Source organism: Mesoplodon densirostris, chromosome 9, assembly GCF_025265405.1.
Source record: "Mesoplodon densirostris isolate mMesDen1 chromosome 9, mMesDen1 primary haplotype, whole genome shotgun sequence".
NCBI classification, from domain to species: domain Eukaryota; kingdom Metazoa; phylum Chordata; class Mammalia; order Artiodactyla; family Ziphiidae; genus Mesoplodon; species Mesoplodon densirostris.
Window position 1 is genome coordinate 24163300 of NC_082669.1, and position 23913 is coordinate 24187212.

General features: G+C 45.4%; 1 protein-coding gene across 1 annotated transcript in view; it reads right to left on the reverse strand.

Annotated features, from left to right (window-relative positions):
- Positions 1 to 23913, reverse strand: part of GLI3 (GLI family zinc finger 3) — a 280874-nt gene that overhangs the window by 162413 nt on the left and 94548 nt on the right. Inside the window, exon 3 of the mRNA XM_060107530.1 lies at positions 23203 to 23445. Within this exon, the coding sequence (XP_059963513.1) occupies positions 23203 to 23445 (243 nt within the window). The remainder of the gene's footprint in view (positions 1 to 23202; positions 23446 to 23913) is intronic.

Consider the following 23913-nt stretch of genomic DNA (forward strand, 5'->3'; position numbering starts at 1 on the left):
AAACCTTAAAGAGGATTAATCCTCCAGGAGCACTGTAATGAGACCTTAAAAGACTGAACAACAGCGGCCTATCACAGAAGCAGGCAGTCGCCCGTTCCCCAAAGTCTTGCTAGCAGAGTTACATCAAAGCGAACGGGCACCAGATAGCAGACTGCTGGAGAAATCCCTTATCTCAGCTCCAGCGGATGCGGCCGCTGTGATTGTCTTGAACTGCCACCTGTCCCAGGCATCTTTGAAGGCAACGCTAAGCCTCTGATGGATCTGACCTCCTTGAGCTGAGATCCTTTTATGTCTTTCTTCATTTTCTGCCCTGCTACATTCTTCCCCCCGCCATGCACAGGACATGAAACAAAGGGAGTTCTCACTCCTGACTCACTGTCTCCAGCTATTTGAAAGCAAAGAAAAACAATGTGAAGGATTATACTCCGCCTGTAATAGGGAGCGGTCCTCGGGAGACAAGCCTCTTATTTTCGAAAGTGTAACTAGACCGAGTTGATGTGGAGGAGCTTTACGGTTGGGGTTCAACGGTGCTGGCAGCCAAGACCCCAAAGCTGCATATCTGTGATAACTTGAAAACACAGGAATGATCCGATAGAAACTGATGAATAATCTCATTTTTTAACAGGAGGACTACACATTCTAAAATATTCAAACATGCTTACCAAGTCAGTGCACACTGGGACTTGAAAAAAGGATGGCAACAAGCATATGTCCCCGAACCTGATTCAACTTAAAAGAACTTAAAAAAAAAAAAAAAAAAAGGTGTGTGGAGGGAGAAATATTAAACACACTCATATACTGCAGGTGAGAAAAGTTTAAAAGCTGAGCTAGTTTCCTGTGGGGCCTTTCTCAGAGGCTGGAAGAACCTGACATTTCCGAATCATACTAAGAGGAAGGGGGCAAGTGTCTGTGTATCTCTGAAAAGGTCTTCCATTTAAGGGAAAGGAACACTGCTACCATCCAAATCCATTCAAGACAAGATTTCTCAACAACCTCCTAACACTGTCACACACATCTGTCTCCCCATATGGCTTTAACAATACTCATTTCTGTGACTATTTCTCATGCCTAGTGAAATTCTAGCACTCCTTAGTGACTGACTAGGAGTGGTATTATTTTAATATGTGGCCTCCTTTCACCAAAGATTTCACACAGCATTAAAAATTTGTGTAAAAAGGTAGAAAATGCTAACTAAATAAAAATCCAGTCAGAGAACAGTCCAGATGGTCAAGACCTAGAGAAAGCGAAATAGAAAATATGCAGGTCATAGATCTCATTGAGTTAGTACAGCGAGCAGCACATTTAAATCTGAGTTTCCTGGTAGCCAAAGGGAAAAGGGAAACAGTCAGACGCATGATATTTCTTTTGCAAGAAGTCAGATACCCTCCCTATCTTATCGTATATCATGGTCTTGTGTTCTGTGTGTACAATGGTTAAACATTTTGGAAAAGTATATACCTCATGTGAAATAAACCAGCAGTTCTATAGCTTCTACCATAGCCTGCTGGTCTGGGTTCTGAGGACACTACAGGAGAACACAGTGAGGGTCAGTTCAGAGCCAGCCCTAGCTCTAACCACACGTCCTCACACTGCCTGCCCCCAGCTTGGCCTCACCAACCGATTCCAGCTCTCTCAGTTGGGATGTTTAGCTTTTCCGTCTTTCACCAGCTTTCCACCCCACGGGCTTGCTCTCTGATGGACAGCCTATCTTCCCACTTCTGACACGGCTCACCACTGCAGGCAGCCCTGCCAGTAAGCAGCCTTTTCACCTTGGGCCTGAGGGCCCCTGCAAGGGGTGGACCACTGCTCGCAGGCCTTATCCTGCCTCATCCTCATCTGTCCAAGCCAGGGTAAAGACGTTTTTCCCTGACTCTGCAGCCCATTACACGATCTTCAAGGATGCATGATTAAGAAAAGGAACACAAGGACATTTACTTCATGTGAGGTGGGCGGTGTGTGTTTAAAGCTCAGAAATCTACTCGCTGCCCTCATCTCAATGAGATCTGACTTGTAAAACTGTTTGCAGACGTGGTCCCTTCTACCCAGCACACGTGCATCCTCAACAGTTCACTACGCCCATCTCTTAAACATGGCCAGCTTCCACCATGCAGACTCGATTCAATACAGCACCAACTTAACACTTTAAACCCTGACAGTACCTGGGACAGGTTGAAAATAACTTTTCCATTTTAAAAGCAAGGTAAGTTTATATAGTATTACTGATTTCTCCAAGTTAATGATTTCTTCGTGGTGACCTTAAAATAGAGCATGTTAAAAAATAAATTAAAAACACAGTGTAGGGCTTCCCTGCTGGCGCAGTGGTTGAGAGTCTGCCTGCTAATGCGGGGGACGCGGGTTCGAGCCCTGGTCTGGGAAGATCCCACATGCCACGGAGCAACTGGGCCCGTGAGCCACAATTACTGAGCCTGCGCGTCTGGAGCCTGTGCTCCGCAACAAGAGAGGCCGCGACAGTGAGAGGCCCGCGCACCACGATGAAGAGTGGCCCCCGCTCGCCACAACTAGAGAAAGCCCTCGCACAGAAACGAAGACCCAACACAGCTAAAAATAAATAAATAAATAAATTTTAAAAAAACAAAAACAAAAACACAGTGTATTAGCCAATGGCTTTAAAATAGACTTAATATGCAAAAAAGAAATAACTAAAGGGAAAAGACACATATGGGAACATAGATATATATAGATATATATATATATTGATGTTAGGAGAAAAACTTTCCTGTGTAGCAAGTCTGTAGTGAATGGGCACTCAATTTAAGATCTAATTTGACGATATCATCCATTTTAATTGTTTGTTATGATGTTAGCCAGAGTTGAACTATTTGTAATTTAAATTTCTACTAAACTACCGTATTAGTTGCTTTTTTTTTTAAAGTCTATTTGGGTAAAAACAGATAAACGAGGGGAGACTTTTCTCAGGAAATGAATGACTGGCCCTTCCAGTGGGAAGGATAAGACTTTTAAAAGACTTTTTGGCTAGGATGTTAGTTGCCTTTGGGAAGGTGTACTACTTAAATTTTTTTGTACATTACTCCATCAAAAATGTCACAATGACCATGCCTTGTATTTACTGAAGTAGGGTTTTACCCAGATGTTAGGGTTCAATTCCATTATTTCCAAGCTTCTCAAATTTGTGAAATCATAAAGAGAATAAAAGGCATCCCAAAAGCTAAAAGTAAATTAAAAAGAAGGATTCAAGGGCATCAAAAGAGATCCTAAATGGAAGAGGAAAGTCCATGAGCTACACTCTCCTCATGTATGAGTATCTTCTTTAGGGTGAGAACCAAGGCAGAGGAGAGGTGAAAGTAGTTGCAACCATGCGAGGGTCTTTCCCAGAAGGGAAGGCGATTCGCTAGGTGTTTGAGTTCATTCTCATGTCATTCCCACTACCACCTTAAGAGATTGCCATTTGTGGCCCCATTTGAAAGACGAGGAAACCAGAGTTAAGAGCTGGTTCGAGGTCAGACTGTCAGAAGGTGAGAGAGCTGGGACCAGACCCGAAGTTTCACTGACTCTAGATCTTTTTGCAGCAGACCAAATATGCAAAATATTTAATTTACCACTTCCAGTTCGAGATGGCAGTCTGGGCAAACACATTTCTCACCCACCCCTCTGAAGACCTCTCTGACATAAATAGATGGAAGTGGATGTTGGAGGATAAAAATATGAACAAATAATAATAAAATTTACTGAGTACATATTTTGCGCAAGGCGCTTCTAAAAACTTTATTTATATTAACTAATTTGATCCTCAAAACAAGCCTATGAAGCAGGTGCTGCTCTTATCATTGCCAAGAGGAGAAAACCGAGGCTCAGAAAGGCTAAGGAGTTTGCCCAGGATCACACTGCTGGAAGTGGCAGAGGCAGGATTGGAACCCAGGCAGTCTGGCTTTAGAACCCACACTCTTATAATAAAATCAGAACAAGGAATGTCAATGACTTCCTACAAGATGCAAAGAAGATAAGACTAGAATCATAACTGAGGCTTGTAGAGGGGCCTAGATTATTCTTTAAGGGAGCAAAGATAGAGGTGGTGGCCAGTCCAGCCAAGGAGACTTTGCGCAGAACTTTACATGGAACACCGGCGTCTCTCCTGTGCCTGTCTCCTGCACAGGTGGCTGGCACATTCCTGAGCTATAGCTTTATGCTTCTTCTTCAAAAAGCAAATGCACTAGTATTGAGCAGAGTTCCCTGTGCTATACAGTAGGTCCTTGTTGGTTATCCATTTTAAATGCAGCAGTGTGTACTATGGAACAACCTAAATAGGAAAAGAATTTGAAAAAGAATAGATACATGTATATGTATAGTTGAATCACTTTGTTGTACACCTGAAACTAACACAACACTGTTAATCACCTATACTCCAATATAAAATAAAAAGTTTAAACAAAAAAACCCACAAATGCACTGGATTGGGAAAGCGAGTTCATTATGGATTTTGGAGCCTTCTTCCAGTCCCATGTCTCTCACTCAAATGCACTCCCCACGAGAGCCATACCAGCTCTTACCACTGCAGGTTGCCATGACCCCTCATCGGTCCAAGCCACGCTGGCTCTCCTTGCTCCCCAGAATCAAGCCCCTCCCGCCCTGGCATGTGGACAGCCCTGCTTTATCTCCCAGATGATCCTGGCCATAGATACGCACCATTAGGACACTCACTCCAAGGAAAGGAAACCAGGAGAGCCTCCTTCCCCGAGGTTTTAACACGAACACATACTCACACTCAGAATCACTAGGCTTATGAGGAGCTGGAAGGGCATAAACAAGAATGACCAACATAAACAAGAAAACCTAACCCTGGGGGAAATTTTAGAGGGTTCTGAGAAAGTACTACATACAAAAGACAAGAGCAAGATGCTGAGAAAAGGGAGCCATAAAAGAGGTTTCTTTTTAAAAAGCCCTTAGATATTAAAAATGATTGCTGAAATGAAACTATCACCAAAAGCACTGAAAAATGAATTCAAGCATATTTCCCAGAACACAGAACTGAAAGCGAACAGTGAGAGAAAAGATAAGAGACACAGAGAAATAACTCAGGAGGTCAGACATTCAACTAAGCAGAGTCTCAGAAAAAGCAGAGAAAACAGGGTGGATAAAATGACTAAAGATATAATAGAATAAAAATCATCCCAGAGGGCTTCCCTGGTGGCGCAGTGGTCGAGAGTCCGCCTGCCGATGCAGGGGACACGGGTTCGTGCCCCGGTCCGGGAAGATCCCACATGCCGCGGAGCGGCTGGGCCCGTGAGCCATGGCCGCTGAGCCCATGCATCCAGAGCCTGTGCTCCGCAACGGGAGAGGCCACAGCAGTGAGAGGCCTGCGTACCGCAAAAAAAAAACCCAAACCCCTCCCCCAACATCCCAGAGATATAGAATGCATCTTCAGATTGGAATGGTCCACCAAGTGACAAGCAAAATGAGCAAAAAGTTAATTTAATTTAATTTATTTTAGAATACCTACATCTAGGGACATGCTTTCTGACTACCAAGTCTCCCAAAAGTTTCCAGAGAGGAAAAATACGCCACCTACACAAGAATACAAATCAAACAGGCATCAGACTTTTTTTTTTTTTTTTTGCAGTATGTGGGCCTCTCACTGTTGTGGCCTCTCCTGTTGTGGAGCAAAGGCTCCGGACTCACAGGCTCCGCGGCCATGGCCCACGGGCCCAGCTGCTCCGCGGCACGTGGAATCCCCCCGGACCGGGGCACGAACCCGTGTCCCCTGCATCGGCAGGCGGACCCCCAACCACTGCACCACCAGGGAAGCCCCATCAGACTTTTCATCTACAACTTTGGATGTTAACAGATTTTTAAAGTTAGAATTCTGGCTCAATGATCAAACAACGCAAGGGCAGAATAAAGATATTTTCACACAGGCAAGAACTCAGAAAGTACATCCTCTGTTGTTGAAAAGTTACTTGATGTACTCCAGTAAAATAAAAGAATAAACTTAGAATGACACATTTGTCAGACCCGGGAAGCAGTGGTTCCAACCCAGTTGATTGTGAACGGATGTCCTGAGACACCTGGTCCAGACTACCTGGGAGAATGAAGTGCCCAGGAAAGCTGGATATTCCACCTTAAGGGCAAAAGATGTGGTTGGGAGGTTGGGGAAAAAACATAAGGATATTATAAAGGCAAATAACAGAGGAAAAGCTAGAGCAACTACAAAAAAGCAATACACTAGGTATGCAAGCTATTAAAACACTTGTTTTACTGGACACATCACTGTCAGGAACCACAAAGAGATAAGTGAGATCCTAACATTCTACGGTGCGGCAGGGAGGAGAGTTGCCACAGCCGTAAGGCTAGAGATGCTTTATTGATTTTCAACTTTTAAAGTCAACTTATGAACAAAAACATAGCAGATGAGGTGCTGATTGAAAGATACATGGAGATATTAACAACTTTGACACTATAATAGGAAAGCTTGGCTTCAGGAGATTGCAGGGGAGCGGGAGGCGGGAAACCTTAATATCCCTCATCTTTTGAACTGGAAAATCAAAAGTTACTATGTGGTTAAGAATCCGCCTGCTGATGCAGGGGACACAGGTTCGAGCCCTGGTCCAGGAAGATCCCACGTGCCGCGGAGCAACGAAGCCCATGCGCCACAACTACTGAGACTGTGCTTTAGAACCCTCAAGCCACAACTACTGAGCCCACGTGCTCTGCAACAAAGAGAAGCCAGCACAATGAGAAGCCCGTGCACCACAACGGAGAGTGGCCCCCGTTCACCGCAACTAGAAAAAGCCTGCGCGCAGCAACAAAGACCCAATGCAGACAAAATTTTTTTTTAAATAAATAAAGTTACTATGACAAGTTGATGAAAAAAAGAAACAGAGGTTTAAGGTAGTCTTTAAAGTTATAAAAATCACCATTAGGCAAAACAATTAGCACTAATATAATATTAATATTGAAAGGAGAGGAAGCACAGTGTTAGAAAATTAAAGGTTAATTGTCTTATTGGAGAGTCAATAAACTGTATTGAGTAAAATATATCTAGAGCTGATATGTCAGGAAATAAGGGTATTGCACATTCTGGAGCTGTAACTGTTGTCTATCAAAAGAATTAAAACAGGGCTTCCCTGGTGGCGCAGTGGTTGAGAGTCCGCCTGCCGATGCAGGGGACACGGGTTCGTGCCCCGGTCCAGGAAGATCCCGCATGCCGCGGAGTGGCTGGGCCCGTGGGCCATGGCCGCTGAGCCTGCGCGTCTGGAGCCTGTGCTCTGCAATGCGAGAGGCCACAACAGTGAGAGGCCCGCGTACCGCAAAAAAAAAAAAAGAATTAAAACAGAAATATCAAAAACTGTCCTTGGCCTGGGGTTGGAGCAAGAAGGGTGGGACAACATTAGCTTCGCATCCTAGGCTCTTGTGAACTTTATAATTTGTTGAAATGAGCATGCGTTATAAATGTAATTTTAATAAAAACATAATAAAATGTTAAATTATAAAGAGAACTTCAAGGTTTCTTTCCGGATCTTTTCTAGGGATAATAACAAACTAATATCGGAGTAATCAAATAATCCCCATATATGAAAAGAAAAAAAAAAGGTCAGCTTTTACAAATCCGTTTTTCCTGTTCAGTTTGTACCTTTGCTTGTACCTGACTCAGCTTTCCCAGTTTGGAATATCACTCTGGGGTGGAATCCTAGTAAAATCCCTTTATAACTCCTGAGTGGATTGGAGGCTTATAGTTCCACAAGTTACATTCCATTTTGGCATCCTCAGGATATCGGCTCTAACTGTTCAACTAAATCAGACATCACTTGACAGAGATGAGCCAATATTCACAGGTTGATTTTGTAAAGCATTTAGCTGTGAGTAGAAAAAGACCCTAAAAGGTATTTAAAATCAAATAAGCCCTCAATGAACACAAGAATCTTCACTTACACTTACCACTCTATAGAGAATCAATTGTGGGACTTCCCTGGTGGCGCAGTGGTTGGGAATCTGCCTGCCGATGCAGGGCACACAGGTTCGAGCCCTGGTCCGGGAAGATCCCACATGCCGCGGAGCAACTAAGCCCGTGTGCCACAGCTACTGAGCCTACACTCTAGAGCCCACAAGCCACAACTACTGAGCCTGCGCTCTAGAGCCCGTGCTCCGCAACAAGAGAAGCCACTGCAATGAGAAGCCCGCACCCTGAAACGAAGAGTAACCCCCGCTCGCTGCAACTAGAGAAAGCCCGTGTGCAGCAACGAAGATCCAATGCAACCAAAAATAAATAAATAAATAAATGTATTAAAAAAAAAAAAGAATCAATTGCTTTCACAGACATAGAAAATGAACTTATGGCTACCAAAGGGGGAAGGGGAGGGATAAATTAGGAACTCGGGATCAACAGATACACACTGCAATATAAGATAGATAAACAACAAGGACCTACTGTAGAACACAGGGAGCTATATTCAGCATCCTATAATGGAAAAGATTCTGAAAAAAGAATATATATGTATATATATACATTATATATAAAACTGAATCACTTTGCTGAACACCTGGAATATTGTAAATCAACTATACTTCAATTTTTTTAAAAAAAGCTTAAAAGAAGAATCAATTGCTTCAATTCTTTGCATATCACCATAACCCACTGTTATTTCCCATGCGAAAAGCCTCTCCTCCAATTTCAGAACACAACAAGGCCACCTGCAATATTAATTTCTAAAAGAAAAAAACCACTTTTTTAGGCATATTTACTTTAAAGCATGAAATTCTTTATGAGCTTATCTACAAAACAGAAATAGAGTTACATATGTCAAAACAAATTTATGGTTTCCAAATGGTAAGGGGTGGGAGGGGAGGGATAAATTGGGAGATTGGGATCGACACATACACACTACTATATGTAAAACAGATAACTAATAAGGACCTACTGTATAGCACAGGGAGCTCTACCCAATACTCTGTAATGACCTACATGGGAAAAGAATCTAAAAAAAGAGTGGATATACGTATACGTATAACTAATTCACTTTTGCTGTACACCGGAAACTAACACAATATTGTAAATCAACTATACCCCAATAAAAATTTTTAAAAATGAAATTCTTTAAAAATACAAATAAAACTTAAAACCAAGCTATTTTTGTTCTTTTTGGTTTTTTGAATTTTATTTATTTTTTTATACAGCAGGTTCTTATTAGTTATCCATTTTATACATATTAGTGTATACATGTCAATCTCAATCTCCCAATTCATCCCACCACCACCCACGTCCCCCTCCACTTTCCCCCGTTGGTGTCCATACGTTTGTTCTCTACCTCTGTGTCTCTATTTCTGCCCTGCAAACCGGTTCATCTCATAATACCTAAGCCATCAGATTAGACAGGGAAAAAAAGAAAACGAAGCTCCAACTTCTCAGAATCTATTTCTACCTCGTCTCTTGTAAAACTAGGCTGGCAATCAAATACAGCAGTACTCGGGGAGAACTACTTTACCTTGGTCTCAGATATTATTAGCTATGTAGGACAAGTAAGGATACGACACACATCTTTAGTGTGGCTGATGCCTCCAAGGTCATGAACTTCAAAACCCATCACAGGATGCAGAATGCGGAGCCTCTAGCCAACCTGCATCCGGGTCTCACTCCCAACCCCACCAAGTGCCCGCCACCCACTCGTGTCGGGAACTCCCGTGACAGGAGAGCCCATGCTTCCACACTATATCACCCTGGAGGACCTCGACGAGGCGCCAATCACAGCCCTAATATCAGACTCTGTTTAACAGAGTTTCTAATTGGAATCTTCATATTCGAGACAGAAGGCAGCAGCAAAGAAATCCATGCCTAGAGTCACGCTCACCTGGTGACTCATTAAGCGAGAAAACTTCAGAAAATCTGAACACTAATAGCAGTAGACTAGCATGAAAGGAACAAGGCTGTGCTGTTACCAAAAAGAATGGATTTTTTAAGAACATCCTATTGGAGCAGATTTCCAAAAAGGCAGGTCTATAAGGCAGGTCTATATACGGCAGGTCTCCTAGCTCTTCCTCCGTGGGGTGGAGAGTGCAAGTGCGGACCACTCACCCCGTTCATAGGTGGGCCATTTCACAGTCTAGCGAGCATGCTCCCAGACACTTGAGAACACGTGGCCACCAATATGAAATGTTAAGTTCCATAACCAAGCATGAAACGGACTCACATTTAAGAAAAATCTAGTGCAAATGACCCCAAACTTCCCTTGAACCTTTCATGACCTGGACTCAGTTCCTTGTTCCTATGAACCATCAGAAGATGGAGAAGAGGGACTTCCCTGGCGGTCCAGTAGTTAAGACTCCGCGTTTGCACTGCAAGGGCTGTGGGTTTGATCCCTGGTCATAGAACTAGGACCCCCCATGATGCAGGAAAAAAAGAGAAAAAAAAAAAAAACGAAGATGGAGAAGAAAGGGAAGGAGCATTTTCAGCAGCCTCGATGTACACGAAAATGCCAACTAAAACTTCTGCCTGCCCTAGATCAGAGGGCACGCCTCTAAAAACCCAGAAAACCTATTTTTTACAAGTTTCTTAGACTTTACGGGCAGGAGCTGTGTGCCGGATGAGAGCCACTGAGTACGCTCGGGTTCCATCGGTCAGGTGGCGGGGGGCGTGGTGACATGACCGGTGACAAAGCCTATCTGTGCACCCCCTCGGGAGCCGCGACAGCGCATGCAAGCACACATCACCGGAGGGCCCTGGAAAGCTTGGCTGACATGTTAGCAAGGGTAATGATCAACTCATGTGACATCCGTCCCCCCAAAAGTCAAAAATTCAGGGGAACATTTCAGATTGCAGTTCAGAACTCCTCATAAATTAATGGAAGTCAGACATGAAAGTTTATAACAGCTGGAACAGGTCAAGCGGAAAGAAAATGTGGCATTGGCATACGCGTTATATGAATTTCCTAGAGTCCATACATTTGGTATTTGGAAGGAAGAAGGGAAATGTTAATTAGGAGAAATTTCATACCGGATTTAAATTTGCCATGGAGTCAGAGCTCTATTGTAAAACCCCGCTGGAATCAGAAATCACCCTCCCCGGACCCGGGTCGTGCCTTTCATCCTGCTATTTTATACTTGTTGATATGGGACTTAATTGTTTGCATGTGTTGTTTCATGCGCTCTCTCCCCAGAATATAAAATCAAGAGCCAGGGTCATACTTTGTATTTCTACTGTGTGTGGTGCTAAGTTAACACTGGGGAACCGATAAAAATATCTAAGTCATCCCTCTGCATTCTCTAAAAACCTTAAAGCCATTGTCCATAATTTTTAGACTGCTCTAGTTATAAGTATCTCAGGGGATGGTAGTCACCCTTGAAAGTCTCCACATTAACGTTTCTTATTCTCCTGATACGGGGGAAGCATTAGTACAACTTGTATCTTTATTACCAGATCCAGATTTATCTCAAGTCAGATCAAGTCCCCTGAACTGTAACCCTATGCAGATAGGGTCTGATACTCACATTTTAAAGCAAACATCAGTCTTGCCTGCAGGTCCTTGAGAGAAAGGGATCCCCTGGTCTCCTCCTTGACTGCCTTCATGCATTTGCTTCTGTCTTTTCTTTCCTTGGCATGTATTTCCTCATTTGAGTCTCCATGTGTCTCTTTAGCCTGCACTGGCTCTGTTATTAGTGTTCAGTCCTTTTCATCTTTCCTCATAAATCATTCCTCCAGCTTCTTAATCAGGCTTAACTGCTATTCCCCAGGATTCTTTCAGTGTATCTGAGACACCAAAGCCAGGAGACCAGGAACTGCCCATATCAGTGGGACAAGAAGATGCCTTTGTGTGAAAAGACTATGGTTCTCTCTCTCTCTCTCTCTCCGATATAAACATTCCAAGCATACTTATAAATAAGGGATGCTCCTTCCCTGCCGCTTCCTCCCCTGGGTGGGGCAGGGGGGTCCACTGCTCTGATGTCACAGGAGAAAACAGGTGAGGGATGGCACGGTGGCCTCAGTGCAGCTGGAGGAGCTGTCCCCAGACTGGCCTAGGTGGGTCCAGATACTGCATTATTCTGGTGACACGGGAAAGCCCCAATTACTTACAGAGGCTGCTCTTCAGAATGGAGTTCACATAACGAATCCATCTTTGATCCAACAGACAGCCTATGGCCCCAAAGCCCCTGCAGGTGTGGGGGAAACAGGGACACGGTGGGGAGACAGAGACACAAGTAGGAGAGCAGTGCACGTGGGGCCTCCCTCACTGGTTCCCAAGCCCTGGGCCGTGGAATCCAGACTCCAACTGGCTCTGGGAGCAAGCCACATGATCACTCCAGATCTCAGCCTCAGTTAACGCAGGTGCCAAATGCGTTTGTGCGAAAACTAAATGAGATCGTGCTATGGGGTCCTTAGCCCAGTGCCTGGCACGCGATAAATGCTCCACTCATGGGCCTGTGGTGACTGCCACTCTTTCCCCACACACTTATCCCCCCAAACTAGAGACAAAGAAAGGACCGGGAGGCCTCCCCATATTCAGGTCATAAGTAACTTCCAATTCTTTGGAAGAGTCTCAGCTGAGAAGCGATGTCTCCTTCTCTCCCACGTAGCCACGCCTGGAACATAGCGAGGGCAGAGGAAGCACCGAGCACACCTGTGTTCTCCATGCTCGGATCTGACAGTCCAGACCTGGAGACCCGCGTGGCAGGCGGCCTGCCCTCCCAAGACCCTCCAGACCCTCGCCGGTCACCATTGGCAACACCACCATCCAGTTCTGGAAGAATCCCTAAGTCCCCTGCGGAGCCAGCCTGCCCAGGCCCTTGTATAGACCTGGACTGCCATTGTGAAGTCTCAGCAGTTATGGGGCATGAGTTAAGGATTTGAGCTCTGGAGGCAAACTCCGTAAGTTCGAATCTTGGTTCAGCCACTTTGAACCAGGTAAAAATGGACAAGTGACTTAGCCTTCCTGAACCCCAGTTTCCTCAACTGTCCCTGGGGAAAATCATGGCGGCCTCTCATAAGGTTGTTGCGGGGATTTAATGAATTCAAGGACAAAGCCCATGCCATATGGCACACAGTGAGGGCTTGATTTCTGCCCGCTATAATTTCTAAGCCAGAGGGACCAGTCCCCACCTGGGCTACTGCAACACCTCTTGACAGTTGTCTCCCTAATTCTATACTCCGCCCCTTCAGGACAATCCCCACACACCAGCCAGAGCGATATCTCTCAAGTAAAAAATCAAATCACGGGCTTCCCTGGTGGCGCAGTGGTTGGGAGTCCACCTGCCGATGCACGGGACACGGGTTCGTGCCCCAGTCTGGGAAGATCTCATGCCGCGGAGCGGCTGGGCCCGTGAGCCATGGCCGCTGAGCCTGCGCGTCCGGAGCCTGTGCTCCACAGCGGGAGAGGCCACAACAGTGAGAGGCCCGTGTACCACACAAAAAAAACCCCAAAACAAACCAACAAACAAAAAAATCAAATCACGTCACTCCCTCCACTGGCTTTCCATTTGCCTACAAAGATCCCCTCACTCATCTCCGCCACCTGCCCACCACACACACCTTCTCTCTGCTCCTGGACGTGGCCGTGGCAAACCCGCGAATTCCACTCTTTAAGTGGAATGCTCTCCCCTTGGACCTTCCCAAGGTTGACTCCTTTTTATCACTTGGGTCTCAGCTGCAAAAACACCACCCAGGAAGGCCTTCCCTATTCTGCCGGCCCATTCCAAGGTACCATGCTCCACCCCGAATCTCTCCCCAGCACACCACCTGTTTTAGTGGACTCAGAGCACCCACTGTGCTATCTTTGTTGATGTCTCCGCCCCTGTGTTTGGTGTGTATCTCCTCTGGCTGGAATGTGGGCTCCACGAAAGCCTGGACCTGATTGGTCTTGGCAAATGCTGGCCCCTCAGGACCTAGACAGTGCCTGACTTATAGCAGACTCTCAAAAAGATGCATGGAATTTTTGAAATGAGAACGAAGATCAGGCATCATGTACCCAGTGGAGTAAGACTCGAAGCAGGGGCATGATCAGAATAGCTGGGGACACTGGAGGCACTCAGGTGCCTTCAACTGCTCATTGACCATCTCTCTATATCATCATTTGTGGAATGTGATGGGCAAAAATTATGCTTAAGACATCATTAAAGATAAAACACAGAGGCTATATAGAAATGCATCCCACAGCACTACATGCTATGGGATGTACATCCTGTACATTAAATATAGAAGTGAACTACACATTTGCTCAAAAGAGTCAACCTATGTGGTCAGATTTGTCGAGCCAAGCTGGAATCACAGATGCTGGGGGAGAGTGGGGTGGGGGTGGGGGATGATGGCATCCTATGACATTCCTTACTTTAAGGGGAAAAACGGGGATTGGGGAGGAAATCTGAAACCTTGCCGAATTCGAATGCAGGTTTATTTCACGAAAGCAAATGGAAAGAAGAGGTGGTGTCTGTTTCCCAGGACGCTCCGTGCACACTTCTCTGTTCCTCTCTAAACCAGAAAGCAGGCCCCCGTTTGATCCCACTCACAAGTCACAAGCACAGTCAGGATGCAGATTTGGGGCCCCCCCAAGTGGACGAGTAAACACCCAGCTTCCTAGAGTAGGCTTCCTCTGACCTACACAATGCCCGCTGATTAGCCCCGCAGTCCTCCATGGAGAGGCCCGGCTCCTCCTCAGGGGTCCCCCCATCTCCCCTAAGACTATTTCTGTCCAGGCCAGATTGCGGGCTTATCCCACCCCTGGAAGTCTTTGTTCTCATTTTCTCCCAGTGGTATTAGCTACTTGATTTCCCAGCTGAATTTCACTTTGTTATTTCTGGCCCCTCTCGCCGACCTTGCCATGGGCCCTTTGCACAATTCCTCTAGCTCAACTGACGCTAGGGGATTTGCGTTTTTCAATGAAATAAAACTCAAGGTTTTTTATTTTATGGTGAATCTTATATTCTGAAGTTAAAACGTGTCTTGCTACAGAACATTCCTGATTCACTGGAAATGAAACCACATTTATTTCCCAATGTTTGGGATTTGTACTTTGAGACCCAGCTATTGTGATTATCAGGGTTACCTAATACAGAAAAGCTCAGAAGTTGGAGAACAAGTATTAATGGATTTTGTTGTCTTTGAAAGAAAATATAACACACGACTCAAGGGAAGCAGCGGCACGTCCTTGAGGACCACGGGATAAGAAGTCAGCCAGAGAAGTCGGGAGGGGCTGGGGATGGAATCACAGTGGCAAATCAGAAAGAGGAGGTGAATTAAACTCCGTGACAAATCCTGGGCTGGTGATGGGAAGCATAGTTACCCAAAGATCTGCTTAAATATGCAAAGGCCATGAAACAAGTCTTAGGGCTCACCGTGGATTCATGCAGAAGAGGATCAGCTCCCAGGGAGCCCACTGGCCTGCACCTCTTCAGCCTGTCTCCTGCCACTCCCTGACCTGAGCTCCACCCACCAACCCCAGAGTCCTCGTGGGTCCTCACGAGTGACATGTTTTCCTTTGGTCTCCACGCCTTCAAAAACATTCCTCTCTACCTCTCTATCACAGGTAGAGACGTCACTTCCTCCCGGAAGCCTTCCTGACCCATCAAGTCTGGGTGAGGTATGTGTGATACCTTCTCTTCAGGGGCCCTGCATCTGTCTTTTATGATACATCCTTTGTGCTGACTTTAGGCAAGGGCTTATCTACTTGTCTTATTGTCCCACTGGCCTGAAGCTCCATGGAAGCAACGACCTTGTTCCTTCTGTCCAACACTTGTTAGCACTTAAGAGACACTCAGTAAGCATGATTCACTAACAAATGACTGACAGGGGAACCCAAAATACAAACAGCTCAATGAGTCAAGAACTTTCTTCATTTTTTTCTAAGAGGAAGAAACTCATCAAAAACTGAGGTTCACAAAAAGCCAGGAGCCCCCCCCCCAAAGAAGGGAAGATATTAGGAAGATAAGAACAATGCATTTTAGGAGAGACCCAATGTAGAGACCCACATGTAAAAGCTAAAAGGATTGAAAGTTGGATACTTTTCAAAGAGTTCCACAAGAATCCAAACTCTATCAGAACATAAGGACAGAGCCATAAAATGCCAGATCGGTTGCCCTATATTAAACCAAACTGCACAAGGCACAAAGAGAAAAATCCAGCCCTTTCACTAAGTGGGATGAAGATACAGCACAGATTTATAGGTACAAGATCAAGAAAGCTAAAGCAAGGCAGGAGATGCAGCTTTCAAGAGACATCAAAGGTAACATTCTTTAATTATACAACAAAGAGGAGGGGACCAAGGATAATGTTGCCTCTGTTAGAAAATAGGCTGGAAAGCTGTTAGCAGATAGCTATGAAATGGCAGGCATTGCTGTGTTTCTCGTGCTTTTTCTCAAGGAAGGAGGGAGGGACGGAGGGAGGGACGGTGGGAGGGAAAGAAATCATAAGCAACTAAAAACATTGCCGCTTGTGTTGGGTGTCGGGCGGGTGGCCAAATTAGAAAAGGAAAATAATTCCACGGAATATTTAAACAACTGGATTCACGATCCTGATCTATTTGTCGATGGAGGATTCCACTACCATGGATTACACGCATACTTGCACACTAACGAGTGGGAAAGATGTTACCGAAATCATGAATTGCCTAGAGGTTACTGAAGATAAGACGAAATCACCGAAATGTGCTAAAGGGGAAAACACATATCATGCTCACCTTAACTACAGGAAAAGATACCTATCCCTTCGATTTTAGACAGGCTTCAGAACACACAGGAGGGGTGAATCTCCTGTGAGAATCCCGTGGTGTTGACAAGGAGTTGGTCCTCATTCAACTCTGGGAGCAAAGTGTCAATCTCCTCCAAAGTACCACATCCCACCTCGTCTGAGCATCCTGGCAGCTTTAAATGTGCTATAGGTAGGCAGAAGCAAATATTCTTGATGTTTATAAATGTATAGATGTGTTATAAACACTTTAAACCCTGCTCACGTTCGTTCAGAAGGGATGGGGGAGGGGAGTAAGTGTGGATCAGAGGTTGCATATAGTGGGTGAATTATAAACTGGATGAAGAAGATTCAGTCTCTTCAGTTTGTCAAGGAGCCACCTCTGACCGGCAGGCTCTGGACTAACTTCATCTCCGGTGTGACTGAGGCCAAGCAAGGAACCGCTCACCCCTTCTCTGCATTAATGAGCCCTCCCAGTCCTGCCTAGGAACTCTGGTGGATAGAAGAACAAAGCACTGCCCGGACTATCACCTTATCCTAAAGGAGATCAGGCCAACATACACGGACAACCCAAGGATAGAGCTGTGATGTGTTTCAGGGTGAGAGGTGCACGTGAACTTGGAGGGTAGGGTAGGCAAATATCCTTGTGAGATGGGACTTAGAGAAGTCTTTCACAGGAAGTGCGTCTTTAGTAAAGAATACGTAGGACTTGAAGGTGAGGAGGAAAGCCAAGAATTATTCTGGGAGGACAACAGTGTGAGCAGGGCGGCCTGAGCAGCGGACCTCAGAAGCCAGACTTGCCTGCAGGGGGCACTATTTGGACAACAGAGGGTGAGAGGGCAGGGCCAGAGAACCAACAGGCCAACTGGTTCTCTCTAGAACATCATCTCCCCTTGCCTTTCCTTTCTATTCCTCTCCTGGAAGAATGGCCTTCAGGCTTCTCCCTGGTCCCCTCTAATAAGTATGTCCTAGTAAGTAATTCAATGGATAAAATCAATAGCTCATTTTCCCAAAGGTCACAGTGCTTCTCTCCGCGTTGGGTCCCAGTTTCAGTCGTTATCTCAGAAGACCCATGCGTGGAATCACAGTCACGTCAAGTATGAGAGTAGTCAAGATTCAGCGGGGTGAGTGGAATCTGAAGCCCCCTAAAAGTGATTCCTAAATTTCTACCGCTTTCTGCAGAGTTGCACTGCAATGTAGCTCTGTAAAAAAAAAAGAAAAAAAAAATCTATGGAACTGGCTCACTGTTGCTGGTCTTAAAACATTACCTCCAGGTTGTTGAAAGAAAGCTTGGATCCTTACATTGAATTTCTAAGAGGACAAAAATTAGCAGGGAGCTATTCTTAAGCTCACGAGTAAGTTTTTGCAAAACTTCCTAGACTTGCTCGCATCTCCCCACTCCAGCTTCCCTACAATTCACGACGACCAGCCCAGGATACAAGACACCTAGCAAAGCCCCTAGAGTATGACCCAACATCAGTCTTTCTGGTAAAACCCTCTAGTTTTCAAGAGGGGGAAGAAAAAAAAAACAATGCCAACCCTCCTGATTGGCTTGTCAACTGTTCTCCAAAGACAGAAACGACAGCCTGGATGAGAAGAGAACTGTGTGCTTGGGGAACTGTCACTGCCTTTGCAGTTTGGTCAACACCAAACTGTTCACTTGTGCCTCGTAGGCATCTTTGTCTTTCACAGCCTCCAGATGACACTCCAAGAGTAAAAGAAATGTGAGCAGGTACGTCTATTAAGTATGTAAAATACACCTCTTCCCTTCCCCTCACTTAGAAAACGTATTTCTAAAGAGTGTGGAAAGTCACCCAATATAAAGACAGACAGGTAGAAGAAACATCTTCCATGCCCTTTTTTTTTTCTAGCACATCAGAAGGCAAGTGGGCGCAGCACATCAGCTTTCCACAGAAGACAAATGCCAGCCAATTAAAAATTCAGTTTCTTTTCTTTAAGCTAATTCCTCAGGTTTTGCTAATTAGCAACTAATAGTTCTGTCATCCGAGCTGGGAAACATAAGGAAGAATACCAGCGGTATGTTTTCAATCAAAGCATTTACATGGAGGAATGAATCATATTTTCCAGGAGGAATTACTGCTTGGGAGCAGTTGGGGGCAAAAGGAAAGCAGTCTTCACACAACTATAAAACCGTAAAAGAGACCTGAAATTTTAGAAAAGGGGGCATCTTTCTAAACCCTCCCCGCCTTTAACTAAACCAGCAGGGGATCTGTATGACATGACTGGTGATTCCAAGAAACTCCCCACCAAGACCCCTGCAGGGACCGTTAAAAAACTGGACTCCGCACAGTGAGACAGAAGACAATGCAACACATGTTTTCTGTAATGGGGAAGAGAATAAAAGTTAAGTGTCGGCCAGGGTACAGGAATGCTTTAACTATTATGTCACCTGCCTTGTAAGTTTATAAAAGGAGAAATGCACAGTGGTTAAGTGAAGGCAGGGGGGTGGGTGATGGTGGTTTGAAATATCTGGCTACAGATGAAGCAGGAGCAGAATAAAACTGCTGAGAAATCTTTGGGCCAGACATGGGGATCCTTATCCTGACTCCAGAACAAGTAGGTCAGATTCCCCAAATCTGGCCCCTCCCGTGCTCTCCCCAATTATAAAGCGCTAGTGATCCTGCAGCAGCCAGCCTGTCAGCACCACCCCAGGTCTGAGCCATGCAGCTTGAACATCAACTTTCCTGCCTTGACATACACCCCATCCGCAGCTACCCTTGGCGAGACAAACCCCCCAATCCCACAGTGAGGATTTTATTCCAAACACATGTTGCAAATGTTTGAAGTGCCCGCTATCCTGGGGTTTTCTTTTTCTTTTTTTTAAGTGAAACCCACAAAACCGAAAATACTTTGAATCCCGCCTAAGTGCAATTTGTGAAGATGCAACATTGCCTACCCAAGTATAACAGAGTGTTGTGCAATAAAAATTTTACAGATGTCCTTCTGAGGGGAAAAGCGATTTTCCCTTTTCCGGTCTTACAGGAAGCCTGCCCACACGTTAGAAATACAAAGTTAGTATATATAGAAGCACAAATTAGGCATCTTGGAACGTCCGCATTTTCCAACCACAGAGAAACGCAGGAATTACTGTGAGAGTTCACATGCCCAGATACACTGGATTAGAGGAGTCTTTCCCCTCCGACCGTCTGGTGGGGCTGGCAGACGACTCAAAGGAAAAGGGAATGGCCTGAAAAGATGCTCTGAACCGTCAAAGGACCCGTCATTGCTACCGAAGGTCTGCAATGAACTTATGTTCTTGACAAGGCTGCCGACTGAGACAAGGTAAAGAAACGTGGCCAAACTTTTACGTCTCATTTTAAAAAGAGGGTACTTTTCTCACACACTAAAAGATTCTTAGAAGATGTGTCAGTTTCAGCTTCCCATCGGTCGCTTATCTGTATAATTAAATCCACATTAGGTGGATAAATATTATTACAAGGTACCTAAAAAAAACATTCTTTTTACTGGTAGAAGATTAAATAATCCAACAGGGTTCTAGAAAAAATAAAGTCATATCCCACTGACCCCTTGAGGCTTAGTTTTAGGACATCTTTAAATTATTTACCATGAACACCTAACCCTACACTTTTTATTTTTCCACACGTATTAAGTTTGTACTTGTTACATAAAACACTTTCTGCTAGGAATTTAAAAGGTTAAAACTCCAACTCACGTAAAAGCTTTAAAATTTCTCTACTCCCCAAACAGGAAAAAAATGATAGTCTGTCCACTAAGGTTCATCGAGACAGGGTTCTGTCCAGAGGGCCCACGGCACCCCTTGCTAACCGCACACCCTTTCCCTAAGGGTTACAATTCACTCCATCTGTAATCTGCATTTATAGAAGATGCTGACCTCAGGGACAGAGGAAAGCAGGTCTGGCGGAGAAAAGCTAGTCTGCACTGAACCGAACACAACTGCAGCTCTGATAAAAAACACGTCGGTTTGGAGAGTGAATGCATCACGTACAGATGGTGGTGAGGACATGGACGATGATGATGATGATGATGACGGAACGGAAGGAAGAGCAAGAAGGAGGAAGGAACAGGAGAAGGAAGATGAGGCAGAGGAGAAACAGCTACTGTAATGATTCCAATGCATTCGCCATGAGCCAGAGATGGTACTCAATATTTTATTGGCATTGTCTCGCTTAATTGTCACAAGGACGCCATGGGACTGGGGGTCTTACATCACTCCCATTCAACAGTTAGGAAGAGACCCTTAGAGGGACCTGAGAACACAAGCCTACTTGGCAACAGTCACACAGTTGGTAGGTGGCAAGGCTGGAACTTGAGTGCCCTGGTTGCTGAGCTATAATCCCTAGGTCTCCCCATCCATACGTTGTATGTAACGATAGCGTTTATTCGTGTCCAATTGAGTGAGTACGTTGAGAGGGTGGGTCAAAATGGCACTTGTCATTTGGTGACAGAAAACCTACCTCGCTTACAAATTACCGTGTGATTTTAACAGTGATTTGAAAATGCAGTGGGAAAAGCTGAAGCATAACCAACCTATGGGTGCGATGTCCCCTAAACAGTGTGACAATGAACAGTTCCAAGAGCCACCAAGAGTTCTTCAATGCCCTGGACTAGTTCGTACTCCACTGGAGGCCCGGGAGGTGGGGTCGCACACACGGACCACCGAGAGGGGATGAGGGCCTCAGGTGTGCAGAGATCCCGGCCCCTCAAATGACGGGGAGAGAATTCAATGGGCAAACCGTTAGAACAAACGAGCCAAGAGCAAGCTGCAAGTTGGACGCCACAGACAGAAAGTTAGTCATCTGCCTACTTCGGGCAGCTGTCCTGACCAATTAATGACCTCACCAATTAGTGGGCATCTGGAATCGAAAACACAACACAAATATGAGATGGGGAAAGTCGGGAAGTTGTGTTCCCATCGAAGGGCAAAAAGAAGGCAGGCAGGGAACGTGTGGCGAATAATCTGGACCTGATCCTTTTTCAAAAGTAAGCGTACTCTCCGGGAATATTAATATAGGTCGAGAGTATGTACAGTCCCTCCAATTTTCTGCATGGATGAGATCTAATGCAGACCCATCCACAAAAATACAATGTAGAAAACTTAGGAATGTGCTCGGAGAAAAACCCTACCCACACTGCTGTAAACTCTCATTCCGAAAATAAAGGAGAAATAAAATAAGATGAAAGAAACCTCTAATGAGGGAAGGAAAGGAACATACACACTACACCTCCTCCTTATTTCTGTATCTGTAAAAGGAACAACTGTAGCCACAGGGCTGATAAGCACTTTTTAAACAGAGAAGTTGTAGCCTTTTTTAAAAGCGAACAAGAAGCCATCAAACCTTTTCCTCCACGCCTCTGACCACTTAAAAGAAATCTCCCTCCGCTGAAGAAAATAATGTATCTTCCATCTTTACCAACAATATACTCTCGTTGTGGGGAGGAAGAAGCAGCATTTACTGAGACTTAAGGTTGTGCGAAGCTCTTTGATCTGCACCCTGATGAGTGAACATTCCCCTCTGCTTCAAGCCAACTAATGAAGGGATGAAATTAGCTTTTATCCTGGGCACTTTCTTGAGCCAAAAACCATGCACTAATCAGCTGTCCTCACTCATCAGTCATCTGGCTAACGACCTTTTGCCTTAAAACACTAAAATTTCTGAAGGATGTGGAAAAAGGGAAACACAAACCAGTCCCCCCTCCCTGGAGCGCGATGGTTCATCTGGAGTTGGAGCCGGGAAGGTTAAACAGTAGGTCTGTATCCTGGCAAGGTGATAAATCTGTAATCAAGAGCTGCAAGCCTGGGCATCTCAATATGAACTTCATTACTCCACCACCAAATTACATTTTTTAAACTAGAACCAGGCCAGAAATAAACTGAACCCTTGTATATGTTCCTTTACATTCTGCCTTGGTAGAAAACCGTTGTGTAGGTGTGTTCGGAGCCCTAATTAATTTCTTAAACTTTCTGAGTGATGGAAAAGGAGCTTTCCGAGGTCTTCTGGCCTGCTGATTCCAGAAGAAAGTAGAACACAAAGAAAAATCTTCCATAGGAAGGAATTCAGCCTTGGTTGGTTAGAAGAGGTTTGTTCCTCCTCAAGAATGAAGCAAAAAAACAAACAAACACCAATCACTGAAAAGGGGAATGGCTGCCGTTAAAGACATCTGCTAATGCCTCCCACTTCAGTAACTGCCCCCCTCGACCAGTTTTCCTCTAGCGGCATCTACTTGGGTGGAGCAAACCTGGTTCTAGTTCCCGGGAAAGGTCCACGTGGATTAGCCACAGACGGACACCTTCCTGACGGCGGCCCTCCAACCCCCTCCGAGGCCTTGAGCTGCTTAGGGATGCAAGGAGATGGCTTTCCCTAAAAAGAATGGACAGGATGTGGGAGAAGTAAGAAGTAAAGCGGACAGTAAATTAAACGTTTGTATAAATTCCATTTGTATAAATTAATACGTGCCAAATACCTCATTAATTAAGCGCACGCACACACGTGCCCACACACGCCCACACACGCAGAGCCTGCCGTGGCTCCTACAGCAAGTGCCTCGGGGAGGGGACCACTCACGGTAGTGAGGCTCCATGTAGCCGTTCCTGGGGTCCATGGCAAACACAGCCCCGCGATAGGGGACAGAGGGTTCGGCCAGGTGGGGCAGGGACCCATGGATCTCCTTCTTGATCAGCGAAGCCCTCTCGTCACTGGATGTCGAAGGTTCCTCACTGATCTTGCCAAGCCCCGGGACGCTCTGCGGCTGCATGGTGACTGCGTTTCTTCTCTCTCTGTGATAGGTCTGTCCAGGACTTTCATCCTCTGAAGAAGGAAGGGAAATGGAAACTCTGTGAGCACTCTGAGCAGCCATCCACTAGGGGCCCCGCAAAAGAAGCCTATTTCTCATTCTTGGCAACTTTGAAAGCTACACCACGACGGGACAGTCTCAAGCCAAAACTGCTTATGAATGAGGGTCCAAGATACAAATCGAAGGAGGAAGGCGAGCAGGAAATGAGCCTATTCACTTGAGATGCAGGGGGTCAGCAAATTCTCATCCCCGGTTTCCAGCCGAATCTGCCAGGGAAGCTCAGCGGGGACACTCCAGTATCCCCGCGGGTCCCACATGGAACTGGAAGTTTCGCCAGCCTAAGGCTGTGGATGTCCAGTTTCCCCTGGTCTGAGGAAGCCAGGCCTCCGGGTGATCTAGGAAGCGAGGGACCTCTGTTCCTCGGAAAAGGACCCGTTAGAAAGCGATCCCAAAGTTTTTGTGATTTGGGTTTTTTTTTTTAA